Below are 20,771 nucleotides of genomic sequence, written 5' to 3' on the forward strand. Positions count from 1 at the left end.
CTGGTAATGTCCATGTGTAGAGTCATCTCTTGTGTTGCTGGAAGAGGGTGTCTGCTGTGACCAGTGTGTTCTCCTGGAAAAGATTTTGTAACCTTTGCCCTGCTACATTTTTTACTCCAAGGCCAAACTTTCCTGTTAGTCCAGTTATCTCTTGGCTTCCTACTTTTGCATTCCAATTCCCTGATGAAAAGGACGTTTTTGTTTTTGTTTGTGTGTGTATTAGTTCTAGGTCTTGTAGGTCTTCATAGACTCTTTAACTTCAGCTTCTTTGGCATTAGTGGTGGGGGCATAGGCTTGGATTACTGTGATGTTGAATGGTTTGCCCTGAAAGGAAGTCAAGATCATTCTGTCGTTGTTGAGACTGCACCCAGTTACTGCATTTCAGACTCTTGTTGACCATGATGGCTACTCCATTTCTTCTAAGGGATTCTTGCCCACAGTAGTAGATATTATGGTCATCTGAATTAAATTCATCCATTCCATTCCATTGTAGTTCACTGATTCATTCGTATAATGTCGATCTTCACTCTTGCCATCTCCTGTTTGACCACATCCAGTTTACCTTGATTCATGGACCTAACATTCCAGGCTCCTGTGCAGTGTTGTTATTTCCAGCACTGGCTTTACTTTCACCACCAGACACATCCACAACTCAGTGTTGTTTCCACTTTGGCTCAGCCTCTTCATTCTTTCTGGAGCTATTTCTCTGCTCTTCCCCAGTAGCATATTGGACACCTATGACCTGGCAGGTTCATCTTTCAGTGTCATATCTTTTTGCCTTTTCATACTGTTCATGGGGTTCTTAAGTCAAGAATACTGAAGTGGTTTGCCATTCCCTTCTTCAGTGGACCACATTTTGTCAGACCATGACCCATCTCAGACTCTCCACCAGACCTGTCCCTCTTGGGTTGCTCTATACTACATGGCTCATAGCTTCATTGAGTTACACAAGGCTGTGATCCATGTGATCATTTTGGTTAGTTTTCTGTGATGGTAGTTTTCACTCTGTAGGCCATGAGATTGTAGTTCTTGCTTCTTCTGTCTGCCCTCGGATGGATGAGGATAAGAGGCTTGTGCAAGCTTCCTGATGGGAGGGACTGGCTGTGTTCCATGGGGAAAACTGGGTCTTGCTCTGGTGGGCTGGGCCATGCTCAGTAAATCTTTAATTCAATTTTCTGTTGATGAGTGGAGCTGTGCTCCCTCCTTGTTAGTTGTTTGTCCTGAAGCAGCCCAGTCCTGGAGTCTGCAGACTCTATGGTAAGGCTAATGATGACCTCCTCCAAGAGATGCCAAGATGTGCCTTCATGGACTGCTGCTGCAGTGCCCCTGACCCCACGGCAGGCCACTGTTGACCTATACCTCCACAGAAGACCCCCAAACACTCACAGGCAAGTCTGACTCGGTCTCTTGTGGGGTCACTGCTCCTTTCCCTTGGGTCCTGGTGCACACAAGGTTTTGTTTGTGCCCTCCAAGAATCTCCATTTCCCATAGTCCTGTGGAAATTCTGTAATCAAATCCCTCTGACCTTCAAAGTCAAATTCCCTTGGGATTACCAGTCCTTTTGCCAGATCCCCAAGTTGGGAAGTCTGATGTGGGGCCTAGAACCTTTGCAACAGTGCAAGAAACTTCTCTGATATGATTGTTCTCCAGTTTGTGGGTTGCCCAGCCAGCAGCTCCATGTTAGGGCTGCAAGCTCTATGGTAGGGCTAAGGGCAACCTCCTCCAAGAAGACTTAGGCCACATGCCATGCCTACTAGGACTGCTGCTACCAGTGCCTCTGTTCCTGCAGCCAGCCACTGCTGACCCATGCCTCCACAGGAGACCCTCAGACATTCACAAGCAGGTCTGACTCAGTCTCTTGTGGGGATCACTGTTCCTTTTTCCTGGATCCTGGTGTGCACAAGGTTTTGTTTGTACCCTATAAGAGTCTCTGGCAGGTATGAGTTTTGATTTTAACATGATTGCACCCCTTCTACTGTCTTGTTGCAGCTTCTTCTTTGTCCTTGGATGTAGGGTATCTTTTTGGTAGGTGTCAACATCCTCCTGGCGATGGTTGTTCAGCAGCTAGTTGCAATTTTGGTGTTCTCACAGGAGAAGATGAACGCACATCCCTCTACTCCACCATCTGAACTGAAAAGCACAAACTTCTCCCCCAGGGCATCCGAGTTCAGAAGAGAGGTTTACAGGGAGAATATCCTCCTCACCATGAATCTTGGAGGGTACTCAGTAAGTGTGGGGTCCTGGCACTGACTGCTCCCATCCTTGCCTTTGGACTTTGGCCCCTTTTTGTTTGTTTATTTGGGTTGTTTGTTTTTCTGATATTGAACTTTGTGAGTTGCTTGTATATTTTGGAAATTAATCGTTTGTCAGTTGCTTCATTTGCAATTATTTTCTCCCATTCTGAGGGTTGTTTTCTCATCTTGTTTATAGTTTCCTTTGCTATGCAAAAGATTTTACATTTAATTAGGCCCCATTTGTTTAGTTTAGTTTAGTTTTGTTTTTTTTTTTCATTAATCTAGGAGATGAGTCAAAGAGGACCTTGCTGTGATTTATGTCAAAGAATGTTTTGCCTTTTTTCTCTAAGAGTTTTTAGTTTCTGGCCTTACATTTAGGTCTTTAATCCATTTTGAGTTTATTTTTATGCATAGTGTTAGAAAGTGTTCTAATTTCATTCTTTTACACATAGCTGTAAAAGAATTTTACAGCTTTTAAAAAACTGTAAAAAAATTTTACAGTTTTTCCAGTGCCACTTATTGAAGAGAGCCTGTCTTTTCTCCATTGTATATTCTTGCCTCCGTTGTCAACAATAAGCTGCCCATAAGTGCATCAGCTTATCTTTGGGCTTTCAGTCTTGTTCCATTGATCTATATTTTGTTTTTGTGTCAGTACCATACTGTCTTGATGATGGTAGCTTTATAGTATAGTCTGAAGTCAGGAAGGTAGATTCCTCCAGCTGCATTTTTCTTTCTCAAGATTGCTTTGGCTATTCAGGGTCTTTTGTGTTTCCAAACAAACTGTAAAATTTTTTTTTCTAGTTCTGTGAAAAATGCTATTAGTAATTTGATAGAGATTGCACTGAATCTGTAGAAGGCTTTGGGTAGTATAGTTATTTTCACAATATTGATTCTTCCAATCCAAGAGCATGATATATCTCTCTATCTGTGCCATCTTTATTTCTTTCATCATTGTGTTATAGTTTTCTGCATGTAGGTTTTTTTTTTCCTTAGGTAGATTTATGCCTAGGTATTTTATTTTCTTCTTTTGTTGAAATGGTGAATGGGTTGTTTCTTTAATTTCTCTTTCTGATTTTTCATTGTTAGTGCATAGTAATTCAAAGAATTTATGTTAATTTTGTATCCTGCAGCTTTACTAAATTCATTGATTAGCTCTAAGATCATGGCATCTGGTCACATCACTTCATGGCAAATAGATGGGGAAACAATGGAAACAGTGACAGACTTTATTTTGGGGGGCTCCAAAATCACTGCAGATGGTGACTGCAGCTATGAAATTAAAAGATGCTTGCTCCTTGGAAGAAAGGTTATGACCAACTTAGACAGCATGTTAAAAAGTAGAGACATTACTCTGCCAGCAAAGGTCCATCTAGTCAAAGCTATGGTTTTTCCAGTAGTCATGTATAGATGTGAGAGTTGGACTATAAAGAAAGCTGAGCACTGAAGAATTGATGCTTTTAAACTGTGGTACTGGAGAGCACTCTTGAGAGTCCCTTGGACAGCAAGGAGATCCAACCTGTCCATCCTAAAGAAAATCAGTCCTGAATATTATTGAAAAGACTGATGCTGAAGCTGAGACTCCAATACTTTGGCCACCTGATGCAAAGGACTGACTGTTGGAAAAGACCTTGATGCTGGGAAAGATTGAAGGCAGGAGGAGAAGGGGATGACAGAGGATGAGATGGTTGAATGGCATCACCGACTAAACGGACTTGAGTTTGAGTAAATTCCAGGAGTTGGTGATGGACAGGGAGGCCTGGTGTGCTGCAGTCCATGGGGTCGCAAAGAGTCAGACACGACTGAGCAACTGAACAGTGAGAGTTTTACTTCTTCTTTTCCAATCTGGATTCCTTTAATTTCTTTTTCTTCTCTGATTGCCATGGCTAGGACTTCCAAAACTATGTTGTGTAATAGTTGCAAGAGTGGGCACCCTTGTCTTATTCCTGATCTTAGAGGAAATGCTTTCACTTTTTCACCACTGAGAATGTTTGCTGTGGGTTTGTCATACAGAAGCCATGTACTTTTTTGAGGACAAAAAACATTGTTACTGGCTCAAAAAGCTTAGGGTCCCATGTAATTGAAGAGTAAAGCTATCTGTTAGTCTTAGCAATACAGGTTGAAATTAAGATCTTCACAATTCCCAAATAAAACCCAAAAGGAAAACAAAAAGAAAACAAAAGATCTTTAGAGTTCCTAAACTCTGCAAAGATTACAGTGTTAAATGCTGTCTCCAACCCTCACATAGTTAAAAATAGAATTACTAAACTATGAAGCTGTTGTAAGGAAATGCAACTAAGTATTGATTTTTATAATGGTGACTACTTTGATGCTGTCTTCAAAATGTCAATTACCGATTTTTAAGTGCCTTCCCATTCTATTTCTGGTGCTTCCACTTTGCTGTGATTCTAATCCTATGATGCAGCCTTGCTATAATGGTAGAAGAATAGAGTGATTTGTTTGCCTGAGTGGGTCAACAAAGACTTCAGTTAGTATCAGAGTCTTGATTTGGGTCTTGAAGAATGAATAAGAGTTTTCAGGAATACTGTCTTTGCCTAGGCAGAGAAACATGAAACAGCTGGGTAAATAGAAGCACAAACCACATTTGAGTGAGTATGAGTGAAGCTGACCAGATAGAAAGAGATCAAGTCATAAGGAAGTCTGCTATCAATTAAGTAAAAGTTACAGAATAAAAAAATCTACAATACAAACTAAATCAATGTCTTACTTCATTAATTAATGTCTTCTTTCCTTCCTCCTGTAGACCAGGAGTCAGCAAAATTTTTCTATAAAGGGTTAGGTAGCAAATATGTTAGGTTTTACAAGCCATATAGTCTTTCTTGCAACTACCCTACTCTGCTGTTCTGGTGTGAAAAGCAGCCATAGACAATATAAAAATAAAATAATGTGACTATATTCCAATAAAATTTGCTTATAAAAATAGGCTGTGAGCTGGATTTAGTCCAGAGGACACAGTAATATTTGAAAATGCTTGGTCTAAGACATCAGTCTATCAAGGATTACAGGATAAAATTTCTGCATTGCCAACTAAATTAATATCTGCAAATGTAAGCTATCACATAATCTGAGGCCAGTCAGAAGATTGCTTGAAATACTGGGAAAGACTGGCAAGTCAGTATCCCAATTTGTCCAGGGATAGAAAAGGTAAAGATCAGGAGGAAAATGACTCTACAGTATCTAAGGCCTGGAAGAAACCATGGTGCAAGGAAACAGACCCTGTTATACTAAGAAAATTTTATGATTTGACTCTTTTAAGTAATTCTATCATGGACCTGCAATTTCCACAGGTCACCACCACTGTCTGAGTGAGTGGTGGTGAGTGCTGACTATCCATCAATATCCATTGTTTCCTTCTTCCAATATATTACCCAATTTTTAACTGGGCACAAGGCTACTGAGAGTGAAGACTACATTCTTCACCGTCTTTGCAACTGGTACTAGCCAATGGGATGTGAAGAGAAATGAAATGGCCAACTTTGAGACAGGTCTTTAAAGAGACAGGAGGGTGTACCCTTATTTTGTCCCACTTCTTGGAACATGATCAAGAAGTCAAGCAACCTTAGATCATGTAGACTAGTATAGGAGGCAGTGCAATAAGATGGGAGGAGTCTGATTCTTGGATGACCTCATTAAACAGAGATTTTATACTGACCCTTGACTGTTTGATGCTGTTCACTCGCTAAGTTATGTCTGACTCTTTGCAACCTTATGGACTGTAATGCACCAGGCTTCCCTGTCTGTCCCTATCTCCCAGAGTTTCCTCAAACTCATATTCATTGAGTCAATGATGCCATCCAACCATCTTATCCTCTGTTGCCCCGTTCTCCTCTTGGCCTCGATCTTTCCCAGCATCAGAGTCTTTTCCAGTGAGTCAGCTCTTCACATCAGGTGGCCAAAGTATTGGAGCTTCAGAATCAGTCGTTCCAATGAATATTCAAGGTTGATTTCCTTTAAGATTGACTGGTTTGATCTCTTTGCAGTCCAAGGGACTCTCAAGAGTCTTCTCCAGCACCACAGTTCAAAAACATCAGTTCTTCTGTGCTCAGCCTTCTTTATAATCCAGCTCTCACATCCGTACATGATCCTGGAGAAACCATAGCTTTGACTATACCTTTGTTGGACCTTTGTTGGCAAAATAATGTCTCTGTTTTTTAATACACTGTCCAGGTTTGTCATAGCTTTTCTTCCAAGGAGCAGCATCTTTTTAATTTCATGGCTTCGGTCACTGTCCTCAGTGATTTTGGAGCTCAGGAAAATAAAATCTGTCATTATTTCTTTTTTTTTTCCCTTTTATTTGCCATGAAGTAATAGAACCAGATGCCATGATCTGAGTTTTTTGAATGTTGAATCTTGACTATTTACCTCCGTACTATTACATGCGAGAGAAACAAATTTCTTTCTCAAATAAGTCACTCTTACTTAGGTCTCTCTTACATCAGCCAAACCTACACCCTAATTAAATCTGTATCAAGACTCTTATCTAAAGCTTGCAAGACAAGCCACTGAATTGAGATTATGTGAAGAAGATGTAGGGGTGTGGGAAAGAATACAAATATATGAAAATGATCATTATCTATGATCTCTATCCTTTAGTGTTTTTTTGTTTATTTAAGATTTATTTATTTATTTTGTTTGTGCTGGGTCATCATTGTTGTGTGCAGATTTTCTCTGGTTCTGATGAAGGGGTACTATTTTTGCTGCAGTTCACGGGCTTCTCGTTGCCATGGTTTCTCTTGTTGCAGAGCACTGGCTCTAGGCATGTGGGCTTCAGTAATGGCAGCGCATGGGCTCAGTAGTTGTGACACATGAGCTTAGATGCTCTGGAACCTGCAGGAATCTTCACAGACCAGAAATCAGCCTGTGACCCCTGCATTCGCAAGCAGATTCTCAACCACTAGACCACCAGGGAAGCCTTGTCCTTTAGTTTTTAAAATCCTTTACAAAACAAAGGTTTAAAGTCATATAAATATTAAAATATATTTAAAGGTAAACACAGTTCATATTACTATCTAAAATCATAATTGACATTGTCATATTTTTTTCCATTTTATTTTTTCATTCACAATAGTTTATTCAGCAAATATTTATCAGGAGCAGAATTTTATTGAGACACAAGAAGGGATATTAAAGCACTCTGAGGGACACCTAGGTGCATAAAAAATATTTCCTCTTAGTTAGTTGTGGAGATAAAAACACTTATTAAAGGATGACCTGTGGCAAGAGCCATGGAAAAGGCCCCAAAGAAGGCAGTTGTGTTCAGAGTGGGATATCTCTTTCATTTGTGGACTTTCACAACCAAGGAGGTGTTTGAACAGGCTCCTACTTGGTTGTAATTCAAAAGAATATTATATTGATAACAATATATAGGTATTTTTTCTTAAAAATCACCTTTATTCCCACCATTAAAGATCAACTGTTAACATTTTCTTAAGTTTCCATTTGCTCTCTTATATTGCATGGTTGTAATAATATATTATCCTTTTTCACTGAGTTTTATTTATTTCCTATATCAATACAAACCAATTGTTGACATTGTTTTTGATAACTAAGATTATATCTTGTTCTTAAGAAATTATTTAAGGAATTATGGCTATGCTTTTTTAAAAAAGTCATCTTTGAGAGATAGATCCTAAAGTACGTGATATCTTGGAGTTAATAAATCCAGCTAGGAGAGTGAATGAAAATATAGATGAAAGGAGTGGCCAGGAGTTGATGATTGTTGAAACTGAGTGGTGGGTTTCCTGGGAGTTATTGAACTCTTCTCACTACTTGAGTATTTTTACATTACCCACAATAAAAAGTTTTTTTAAAAAGTCTCATCGTGTGATTATAAAAGTGTGTGGTAGATTTAGATTGTTCTCAATTCTTTACTCTCTCCCACTGCCATAACCTGGTAGTGCCTTAAAAGTAGCAGAATAAATTCATCAGCTCCATTGACATTGGAATATTAGCAGACATAATGGAGCACAGATTTCAGACATCCAACCTTGGTTTGACTAATCCCCTTATTTTCCTGTATCACACTGAGAAAAACCACACCCCAGGAAGCGTGACCCTTCAAGTTTGGTCCTAAAACAAGACATGTACAGCAGACTTGAACACAATCTGAAGCCTGACGCCAAGTCTGTCCAGCTGGCATCCTGAAGCAGAGCTGCCAGGGCTGGTACACAATCACCTGGTTAGGGGGGGCTCTTCCTTGCAGCTTTGCTTGTGTGAGAGATCTTCTGCCAGTCTCCAGTTGGTTTTCTGTGAGAATTGTTCCACATGCAGATGTATTTTTGATGTGTTTTGGGGAGGAGGTGAGATCCATGTCCTCCTGCTCTACTGTCTTGATCCACTTCCACTTTTGTTTTGGAGTAATTGGCACTGTTATTCCAGGTTCTTTCCTTAAGCATGTGAAGTATTTCTTTGCTTTCTCATCTTACCCTCATACATATTTTATTGAGGTTATATTCATACTGTGATCTTTTAACTTAGCCCTGAGTATAAAAATTTCCTCATTATTAATAATTTAAAACAAAGTAATAGTGATGATAAAAGCCTTTTCTTGGATTGTGAGTATTCTGATATACTATTACAAAACATGGTATTGATTGATGAGGCAAGTAGTGTCCCCTTTTGATCATTGGAACCTATAAAAGAAATTCTAAGAGAGGTACCTTTTTCATTTCTGCTAAGAACTGAATTTATATATATATGGGTATCTAAAGAAACCATTCTGTTACCTTAAATGTATATATATACATCATGTGCTTTTTAGATTTATTTTGTAGACTTTTAATTTTTTAAATGTTAGGTCCACTAGAGTGTTTAATGGCAGTTTTGTAAGACCCAAATTTTAGTTTTATGAATCTTCTTTATCCTATCTAATTCAGGTTGAATATGAAGGCTTAAAGCATGAGATTAAGCGATTTGAGGAGGAGACGGTGCTGTTGAACAGCCAACTGGAAGATGCCATCCGGTTGAAAGAGATCGCTGAGCACCAACTGGAAGAAGCCCTTGAGACCTTAAAAAATGAAAGGGAGCAAAAGAACAGCCTGCGGAAGGAGCTCTCCCAATACATCACCCTCAATGATAACCATATCAGCATCTCAGTTGATGGGCTCAAGTTTGCTGAGGATGGGAGTGAACCCAACAATGATGACAAAATGAATGGACATATCCACGGGCCCCTTGTGAAACTGAATGGAGACTATCGGACTCCCACTTTAAGGAAAGGAGAGTCTCTCCACCCTGTTTCTGACTTGTTCAGTGAGCTGAACATTTCAGAAATACAGAAATTGAAGCAGCAACTTATGCAGGTAAGAACTCTGTTTAGGGCTTGTTTAGTGACTTTTCTGGAAGTTAGGTGTAGCATGGTGTGGGATTTCTTATTGTCATATTTTACTTGCCGATTATTTTTTTAAATTATTCTTTAACTAGCCACTTTGAAAGTACAATATTTTAGAAAGATACAAAAGTGGTGTTAAGAGAATATCTCATTTACATTGTTTTATGAAATTTATCTCTTAGATAAATTAGATGGCAACTGAGTGTGAAGGGGGAAAGATGGCATCTTGATGCATTTCTCACAAAAAAATTCAGAAGCTTTATACAGGAAAAATGATAGAAAATGAAGTTTCCCATCATAAGCGACTCTATGTATATATTCAAGATTAATGGTTATGCTTCACAACAGTATTTTAAGCTCTAAAAGACAAGAAGGATTTTCTATATACAAACTAGCTAGGATATTGTATGATTAAAAATACAAAAGAGGTATAAATCTGAAAGCAAGGCATTCTTACTCGTACATGAGCTAAGCCTTAAATTTTTAGCATCTTCAAATCAAACATCTTGGGGAGAGTCCCAATTTTTAAGCTTATGTCACTGTAAAATGGCTTTCTGTTAATAGTGTAGAGTCTTGCCGCCCGACCATACCTTAATCCTATGATAATGGAAATGCTGTCTGAGGAACAGCATCACCACAGCCACCATCACGTGGGGGTTTCTGAGGAGACAATTGTTGGGCTCTTCACAGATCTACTGAGTCAGGAATCTAGTTCAACAAGCTTGTCAGGTGATTCAGTTCAGTTCAGTTCAGTCGCTCAGTCGTGTCTGACTCTTTGCAACCCCATGAACCGCAGCACGCCAGGCGTCCCTGTCCATCACCAACTTCCGGAGTTTACTCAAACTCATGTCCATTGAGTCGGTGATGCCATCCCACCATCTCATCCTCTGTCATCCCCTTCTCCTCCCGCCTTCAATCTTTCCCAGCATCAAGGTCTTTTCAAATGAGCCAGCTCTTCACATCAGGTGGCCAAAGTATTGGAGTGTCAGCTTCAGCATCAGTCTTCCCAGTGAATATTCAGGATTGATTTCCTTTAAGATTGACTGGTTGGATCTCCTTGCTGTCCAAGGGACTCTCAAGAGTCTTCTCCAACACCATAGTTCAAAAGCATCAATTCTTCAGTGCTCAGCGTTCTTTATAGTCCAACTCTCACATCCATACATGACTACTGGAAAAACCATAGCCTTGACTAGACAGACCTTTGTTGGCAAAGTAATGTCTCTGCTTTTTAATATGCTGTCTAAGTTGATCATAACTTTCCTTCCAAGGAGGCAGCGTCTTTTAATTTCATGGCTGCAATCACCATCTGCAGTGATTTTGGAGCCCCCCAAAAATAAAGTCTGACACTGTTTCCACTGTTTCCCCATCTATTTGCCATGAAGTGATGGGACCAGATGCCATGATCTTAGTTTACTGAATGTTGAGCTTTAAGCCAACTTTTCACTCTCCTCTTTCACTTTCATCAAGAGGCTCTTTAGTTCTTTTTCACTTTCTGCCATAAGGGTGGTGTCATCTGCATATCTGAGGTTATTGATATTTCTCCGAGCAATCTTGATTCCAGCTTGTGCTTCATCCAGCCCGGAGTTTTGCATGATATACTCTGCATAGAAGTTAAATACGCAGGGTGACAATACACAGCCTTGACGTACTCCTTTTCCTATTTAGAACCAGCCTGTTGTTCCATGTCCAGTTCTAACTGTTGCTTCCTGACCTGCATACAGATTTCTCAAGAGGCAGATCAGGTGGTCTGGTATTCCCATCTGTTTCAGAATTTTCCACAGTTTACTGTGATCCACACAGTCAAAGGCTTTGGCATAGTCAATAAAGCAGAGATGTTTTTCTGGAACTCTCTTGCTTTTTTGAGGATCAGGTGATGAGTTTAAGACTTATTCTTCAGTCTGTTATCCTGCCAAGGTTCTTTGCATAAAGCTGATATTTAGAGGCCTTAAGACTCTGGCAATCACTTATTTTTATAGCAAACAGGGCTTATAATTTTCTGCATCTACAGAAATGATGACTGAAAATGTAGTTAGCAGAAAGAAATGAGAGAAATTAATATCATAGACTCATTTTTAATACTATATCAAAAGTTAACATATCTTTTTACTTTTAACTTTACCTGCCCAGTGCTTTTAGCTGCTGCTAAGTTACTTCAGTCATGGCCGACTCTGTGTGACCCCATAGACGGCAACCCACCAGGCTCCCCCATCCCTGGGATTCTCCAGGCAAGAACACTGGAGTGGGTTTCCATTTCCTTCTCCAGTGCATGAAAGTGAAAAGTGAAAGTGAAGTCGCTCAGTCGTGACTGACCCTCAGCAACCCCATGGACTGCAGCCTTCCAGGCTCTGTCCATGGAATTTTCAGGCAAGAGTACTGGAGTGGGTGCCATTGCCTCTCCAGTGCTTTTAGCTGCTGAAAGATAATTAGTGAGAATTTGTTTTCTCAGTGTTCAATTTCAATCAAGGTAAGAAAATATGGACACTGGAAGAAAATTAATTTCTTATAGTTTTAGTTGGCTGCAAAGTCCAGTTCTGTGTAGTTAATACTTTTCTATTAGTTTACACTAATATATGCAAGTGAATAGAAAACATATTTCCTTGTAAAAAAAAGTTTATGTGACATGTATTTATAAGAATGTACGCCCTCAAACTGAATAGAATTAATGTAAAATTTTTCTGAAACTATCATGTTTGTTGCTTTAGGATGAAAGGTTACTGAATGGAAGCTTTTGTTTCTTTTTATTTTGGTGATAGTGTGTAAAATATATGAGGAAGTAGGGGTTTTATGGGTAAAAGAGCTTGAAAGTTTTCAACCAGATCACCTATTTGGTTGAAAGCTCAGAGCTGTTCTCAGTTTTATATAATGCTAAATGTCATCTGAGCTGGGGAATACAAAAGTCCAAAAGAGAAGAGTAGTTTAATAAAAAGAATGATGGAGAACAAGTTCTCAGTAAGAGAGTGGTTCTCCGTGGGAACCACCTTGCAGCATTTGTGATGGGGTAGTTCCTCATTGTCTGAGCCTGGCTGATGATTTACAGGAGGTTTAGCATCTCTGCTCCCAACCATTAAATGCTAGTTACCTCTCCTCATAGATGTACTGACCAAAAAGTCCCACACTTTTCAAACATCCCAAGGGTCAGCCTCTAGTTGAGAGTCATTCTTAGAAGGACAGCATTTTCTCCCATAAAATTGGGACACATTTTACTTTCCTCAAAGTGTCATGAACTTATGAATTAATGTACATAGAGTGCTTAGAACAAGGCCAAACACATGATAAATGCTCAATAATTATGAACTATTATCACTATTTCAACTCCACAGTGTCTTTAATTTGTTAAGCACTCCATTTATTTAACTATTATTATTACTATTAACTGTTACTATTGGGTGATTAGCTCAAGAATTGTAATCTCACATGGGAGTAATGTCGTTGCTGGTGGGAATACAGAAAGGTGACAGCTAAAACTCAAAGCATGAGACAGTCTGAAAAGCAGTGTTCATTCAGCAAAAAGTTACAGTGAGAAAAACTTGGCTAGGTAAACTATTCTTTAATATATGAGAAAACTTTGTACCTTTGAATCTTTCATGAGTGCTTAATTGATGTGACAATTTGTTAAGCTGTAGAGGGATATGCATAGGGCCTTTTATTCCCAAAGTATGCTTCTAATTTAGTTACAAAAACTAGGCTTAACACAGGAATGAATTTGAAGCTTCTAGTCTCACACTAGGAACAGTAACTTCTAATTTTGTTGTAAGTAAAGTGAACACCTGTTTTTCTTGTAATCAGCATTTTTTGTAAGAACTTATCTCATTCGAACTGTTGAACACAAGTATAGCAGAACGTATACTCTCGTGCATAATTTCTTTATAATCTGAACTTTTCCTTAGCTGTGTGTTTCTTTATGTTTAATTCCTGTAAATTATATAAACATTACAGTAGACATTGCCTAGAAGTTATTGCATTTGGCACTGATGTGAATGAGCCTTGAAAATAAAATGGCAATTCTAATAAACAACACTTAGGCACTGTTGACTTTAAAAATATTCATAACGTACAAGTTGAGAAGTAAAGGGAAGTAAAATTTGCTCAGTCGTGCCTGACTCTTTGCGACCCTAAGGACTATACAGTCCATGGAATTCTCTAAGCCAGAATACTGGAATGGGTAGCCTTTCCCTTCTCCAGGGGATCTTCCCAATCCAGGAATCAAACCCAGGTCTCCCTCATTACAGGCAGATTCTTTACCAACTGAGCCTCTCAAAGGTCGAGAGTTATGTTTTATACAGCGACAATTTTTAGGACTTCAAGCCTGGGAAGCATCATTAAAGGTAACCCTGAAGAACTGCTCTGAGGAGGCAAGGGAATGAGCCAAGTTATACAGAAGTTTTGCAACAAAGGGCAGATGGTCTGAAAGTCAACAGATTATTGTTGATTAAAGGAAAACCAGATATCTCAAGGAATTTAGCGCTTTTCCGTGTAAGGGAAGATGCAAGAGTCTGGGCTCACTGAAATCATTCCTTTGATATGCACCTCAGCTGTCTGGGGCCAGTATCCTCTGCTTTCACATCCTGACCTTTCTCGGGGTTCACTGTTGGAAGTGGCTGCAGTCTGATGGCTGCTAGATAGCAGGTATTCTTTCCTTCCTGAGTTCCCTCAGGGCTCACCAGTTGTGGGTACAATTGCTGATGCCTGTGACATCTTTTGTTTCCTGATATGACAGGAAATATTCCATTTCTCAGCCCCTTGTAACACATTCTGTGTCAGCATCATTGTTTTGGACCTTCAGAGGAGGCAATAAAATGCCCTTTCACTGTGGCCATCTGAAACACTTGGGGCCAGATGTGTTTTGAAATTAAATATTCTGACTATAGAAAGTATAGGGATGGAAAAAATTTCCCCTCTTCCCTTCTAGGTTCTTTGGCTGGTCTAATAATTAAAGTGAAGACAGATTCACAAGTGAAAAACAAATTTAATTTCATTTGTAGAAGGGCAGAGAGAGGGATGTGACACCCTCTACCAGGGAATATGCAGCTTTTAAGATTTTCTTTCTTAGGGTTAAAGAAACCCTCTGAAAACAGCAGGCCTGAGTCAAAGCCTATCATCTTTTTCTTAACTTATACGATTCCATCTGTGCGTATAAATTGTTTTCCCGTCTAAGAGTATTTACTCAACTTCTTTCTGAAAAGAAAAAAAAAAAACAAAAACCTCTGTTTCAGCCGTGGGTATCAGGAATGTTGGGTGAATTGCTTCACTTCTCTGAGGTGCATTTACAAAGGGGAAGGTAATAAATTAGCCCCCATCACTAGTCTCTGTGATACCTTGCTTGGAAATGGTGAGGGAGGAGGCGGTAGGGGAGATCCCCTTTATATTTATAATTACCATTTCTCAGCAGATGGAGATGGCAGTATTATATCTTGAGGAAGTGGACCTTTTTTTTTTTCAGGGTATCATACTGCCATCTGCTGGGAAATGGTAATAATAAATACAAAAACCTATACTAACTACAATTTAAATAGTGACTCCCAGAGTTGGATCACTGTCAAAACTCAGTTATTTCAAATAGAGTACAATAATAATTCCCAGTGACAAGTAGCTTAATTCATTTTATTAGAATGAAAATAAGTAGATCCTGCCCGGGAACACTAAATAATATAATCTATTAAAGGAGTCTCTATGCTTGTGCTAAAATTTGTACCTTTGATAAATAATCTCTGTTCACTGTGAACTTCTGTTCATGCAGCCTGGAGTGCTGTGTCCATGGGGTCGCAAAGAGTAGGACACGACTGAGCAACTGAACTGAACTGAACTCAACTTCATATCACACAGAGTCAGACTAAACAGGAGAAACTCTCTGGATTGTTTTCTTTAATATCATTCTAGCTATGTAATTTCATGTGTGATGTGAGAAAACAGTAATATTTCTGTAAAACTGAAATTAATAAGTTTTGTTGTTTCCTTATGGATGTGGAAGAAATGGCGATTCATATTGTGTTCAGATACAGTTTGTTAAAGGCAATTTTAATTTTTCCTATAGTGATAGAAATGTTATGTATGTCTCCAAAGAGTTCAAAGCAATTTATGTATGTTTGCTTTATTGGTGGGTGTTTATAACAACTAAGAGGTATATGGTGTTATCCCCATTTTACAGACAGGGAAACTGAGGCACAAATATGTTATGTCATTTGTTCAAAGTCAAAAGCCTTGGAAGTGGAGTTGCTACACAGAAAGAAAGTCAAACCAATCAATTATCTGTGTTTAACAAAGACTCACAGAATATTTATGAGATGAAATTAATTAAGACAAGATTGGTCAGTTCCTGGTTTTTAAAACATAATGTGACAAATACAGTTTCCGAGGACAAAGTTGACAGCTTAAGTTGTCAAACTATTATAAACTTTACAGTTAAAGATTACCTTTAATAAGCTTTAGGCAAACATATTTCTCAGAAGTCTTACTTTTTTTTTAAACCATCCACCAGTAAACATTTACTTTTTTTTTAAACCATCCACCAGTAAACATAATAAAAGCATCCATGATCGAACAACAAGGGATGAGTCTATACAGTTTTTTTTAAGAACTGCTTTATGGTGATTATTCACACAATCCACCCATTTAAAGAGTGTAATTCAGTGTTTTTTAGTAAATTACACAGTTATGTAGTCATCACCACAGTCAATTCATTACACCAAAAAAAAAACCCCACTTGGTCATGTTTTTTAGCTGGATTCAGTTTGCAAGTATTTTGTTCAAGATTTTTGTGTCTGTATTCATAAGAGACACTGGCCTGGGGTTTTCTTTTCTTTGTCTGGTTTTGGTATCAGAGTAATATTGGCTCTTAGAATGACTTGAAAAAGTCCCTCCCCTCCCCCCTGCGCCTTTTTTTTTTTTTTTTTTTTTTTTGAGTCTTTGTCCAGTTTGCTGCTGCTGCTGCTGCTAAGTTGCTTCAGTCGTGTCCGATTCTGTGCGACCCCATAGATGGCAGCCCACCAGGCTCTCCCGTCCCTGGGATTCTCCAGGCAAGAATACTGGAGTGGGTTGCCATTTCCTTCTCCAGTGCATGAAAGTGAAAAGTGAAAGTGAAGTCGCTCAGTTGTGTCCGACTCTTTGTGACCCTATCGACCATAGCCCGCCAGGCACCTCAGGAATGGGATTCTCCGGGCAAGAATACTGGAATGGGTTGCTATGACCTCCTCCAGGGGATCATCCCAATCCAGGGATTGAACCCGTCTCTTATGTCTCCTGCATTGACAGGCAGGTTCTTTACCACACCTGGGAAGCCCTTACTATGTATCCCATTACAAAAATCACACCAGTCATTCAGGTGTCAAATTGAGAGTCAGATGACCAGGATAAAGACTTTATGGAAATTAATAACTCATAGAACAGCTTTTATTTCTTTTCCTGTCAAAGTCCTAATATTAACAAGCAAATCCCGGTATCTTTTCTTTTGTTCCTTCACAAAAGAATTTATCAGTACTCGATACATGTTAACGTGTTTATTTAAAAGTAAACACTCAGTGAAATTAAACATAATTTCTATGGGATGGGACTTCCCTGGTGGTCCAGTGGTTAAGGTTCTGTGCTTCCACTGAGGGTACACAGGTTCAATCCCTAGTCAGGGAACTAAGGTCCTGCATGCCGTGTGGCCAAAAAATTACTCACTCAGGTTTTCTGGCAAAACAACCAGCCCTACTACACGAAATAAAATCTTCAGTTTCAGATAGAAGATAGAGATTGTAGGAAGAGAAATAAAGCAAATGTTCTTAGTCATTGTAGATTATATATTATTTATATATAATTATAGAAGACTATAATATTTAACTCAGCTAGTCTCTCTTGAATAAGTTCTTCACAAATGGAGATTAAAATATACAATTAAAATGAATAGTAATTTTAAACTTTAAAGTGCCTTGCATTTAATAATTCAAAGCACAATGTATTTTAAATAGTTTAAACTCTGCTCTCTGAAATTCAAATACAGTTTAGTACTTCAAGCCTCAATAGTACTTCAAGCCTCAATAGCTGAGTGAAAAATGTAATGCCAGAGTTATACAAAATTATCCACAATTTAGTTTTCTTTTTTTTGGAGGAGGGCAGAGCAGCCTTAATTGTCCAGAAAAAATACATACACACACACACACACATATACGTGTGTGTGTGTTTAAAATTTGGATATCATTCCCTATTCAAAAGATTCCACCAGAAATATATTAAGTGTAGAAATTAGTACTGTATGTGGAGCATATATATATGACAGAGACAGTATTCTATTTGATGTTTTCTGGAGGTGCTATTATGAAGAAACTGATAGATTTATAATTGAGACTTAGAAAATATTTACATTAAATGAGAATTAGCAAAGTCCAGGGTTGGAAACTCTCCTAAAGGCATTATCTCAATCATCATAATACTGCTGCCTCTAAAACAAACCTGAGACATATTCAGTACATTTTGTTTTGATCCAGTTTTTAGCTTATCCAAAAGCTTTTTTTTTTTAAGTTTATTTTATTTTTTAACTTTACAATATTATATTGGTTTTGCCATACGTCAACATGAATCTGCCACAGGTATACATGTGTTCCCCATCCTGAACCTTCCTCCCTCCTCCCTCCCTGTACCATCCCTCTGGGTCGTCCCAGTGCACCAGCCCCAATAAAAAGCTTTCTGAACTCAGCTTTTCGTATTGTATTCTTGTATACTAATCAAATAATGACTTAGACTGTTCAGGAAAAATTCACTTAGTTTTCAAGAGAAAGAGAAAAAAAAAAAAAACTCCTGAAACAATCCATTTCATTGAGATTGTGTACATTACCTACATAGACTATTTAGGAGATTTTCTGTCTCTTTTATCATCAAAAATTCAAATGTCTTGACTTTTCATCAACTACCATATGGATTTTCACTTGAAATTATTGCTTAGTAGTCTGACTAAATCAGTTCATCTTCAGCTATATACAAATACAATCTGTTGTATCTAATGAAACCCAGCTAAGAGGATTTATATTCAAATATATCCTAACTCTGAGATGAGTTAGTTTTGCATATACAAATACAAATTTGTAAAATAAATGTGTTTGTCATGTAGAACCATATAAGTATGGGAACTGGACCACAGTTACCCAAATGTTAACAAGCTCTAACGTTATAATTGTTGTTGTGGTTTTTTAGTCACCAAGTGGTGTCCACTTCTTTGTGATGCCATGGACTGTAGCCCACCAGGCTCCTCTGTCCATGGGATTTCCCAGACAAGAATACTGGAATGGGTTGCCATTTCCTTCTCCAGGGGATCTTCCTGACCCAGGAATAGAACCCGTATCTCCTGCACTGGCAGGTGGATTCTTTACCACTGAGTCGTCAGGGAAGCCCAGCATTATAATACCTTTTAAGTTCACTGTCTTACTGAATCACCCAAATGTCCCTAGGAGACAAGGATTGTTATGCTCATTTTATAGATTATCAAACTGAAGCTTATCCAGATTTACTTGTGTATAAGGCATAAGAATTTGGATAGGTAAATATACAGAGCATAATTCTTTTGGAATGATGTACCTTTTGATTGATTGACCTACCAGAACTGAAATAAAAAAACACACTCCAATTCAATTTGTAGTAACAGGAGTATCGTCTCTTCTGCATTTTTAAAATGTATATGTGTCCAAATGTGAATGGGTCAAGTTCATCACTGGCATTGCCTTGAAGTCACTCAAAGACTTTCTTTTACCATTGCAGGTAGAACGGGAAAAGGCCATTCTTCTGGCCAATCTCCAGGAGTCACAGACACAGCTGGAACATACCAAGGGGGCACTGACGGAACAGCACGAACGGGTGCACCGGCTCACGGAGCATGTTAATGCCATGAGGGGCCTACAGAGCAGCAAGGAGCTCAAGGAGCTAGATGGGGAAAAGGGCCGGGACTCAGGGGAGGAGGCCCATGACTATGAGGTGGACATCAATGGCTTAGAGATCCTTGAATGCAAATACAGGGTGGCAGTAACGGAGGTGATCGATTTGAAAGCTGAAATTAAGGCCTTAAAGGAGAAATATAATAAATCTATAGAAAACTATACTGAAGAGAAGGCCAAGTATGAGAGTAAGATCCAAATGTATGATGAGCAGGTTACAAGCCTTGAGAAGACCACCAAGGAGAGTGGAGAGAAGATGGCCCACATGGAGAATGAGTTGCAAAAGATGACCAGCATAGCCAATGAAAATCACAATACCCTTAATACAGCCCAGGATGAATTGGTGACATTTAGTGAGGAGCTTGCTCAGCTTTACCATCATGTATGTCTGTGTAATAATGAAACCCCTAACAGGGTCATGTTGGACTACTACAGGCAAAGTAGAGTCACCCGTAGCGGCAGCCTGAAAGGCCCCGATGATCCCAGGGGACTTTTGTCTCCACGGTTGGTCAGGCGGGGTGTGTCATCCCCGGTAGAAACAAGGACCTCACCTGAACCAGTTTCAAAAGAAAACACAGAGGCCAGCAAAGAACCAAGTCCAACTAAGACCCCCACCATCTCTCCTGTTATTACTGCCCCACCATCTTCTCCAGTATTAGATACAAGTGACATTCGCAAAGAGCCAATGAATATCTACAACCTTAATGCCATAATCCGGGACCAAATCAAACATCTGCAGAAAGCTGTGGACCGGTCCTTGCAACTGTCTCGTCAAAGAGCTGCAGCACGGGAGCTGGCCCCCATGATCGATAAAGACAAGGAAGCCCTAATGGAAGAGATCCTCAAGCTCAAGTCCTTGCTGAGCACCAAACGGGAGCAGATCGCCACACTGAGAGCGGTGCTGAAAGCCAACAAACAGGTGATCTCATTCTACTGATGAGCTATGCTAGCCAACACTTTAGTTTATGCCTGAATGTTTTTAGTGTCCACTACCATCAGGATGGGAGAAGGAAATGGCAACCCACTCCTGTATTCTTGCCTGGGGAATTCCATGGACAGAAGAGCCTGGAGGGCTACAGTCCATGGGGTCACAAAGAGTCAGACATGACTAAGTGACTAACACTACTATTACCACCATCAGGATGAGAGTTCAGATTCCTGGTCAGCAGAGAAATAAAATGAACTGTGATCAGAGCCAGATCAGAACCTAATAGTTTCCTTGAAGTGCGTGAATGGATGAGACAGGAGAGTAGCTATGCCTTACTAAGGTAGAAGTGAGGAATTTAAAGC

General features: G+C 39.2%; 1 protein-coding gene across 7 annotated transcripts in view; it reads left to right on the forward strand.

Moving 5' to 3' along the window:
* The window catches only part of BICD1 (BICD cargo adaptor 1), a 253,890-nt gene that overhangs the window by 190,783 nt on the left and 42,336 nt on the right, over window positions 1–20,771 (forward strand). For all 7 annotated transcript variants that reach the window (XM_070371323.1, XM_070371330.1, XM_070371324.1 and 4 more), the window contains exons 4-5: window positions 9,128–9,553; window positions 19,309–20,400. In XM_070371323.1, coding sequence (XP_070227424.1) covers window positions 9,128–9,553; window positions 19,309–20,400 — 1,518 coding nt within the window. The remainder of the gene's footprint in view (window positions 1–9,127; window positions 9,554–19,308; window positions 20,401–20,771) is intronic.

This window comes from Bos mutus, chromosome 5 (genome assembly GCF_027580195.1).
Source record: "Bos mutus isolate GX-2022 chromosome 5, NWIPB_WYAK_1.1, whole genome shotgun sequence".
NCBI classification, from domain to species: domain Eukaryota; kingdom Metazoa; phylum Chordata; class Mammalia; order Artiodactyla; family Bovidae; genus Bos; species Bos mutus.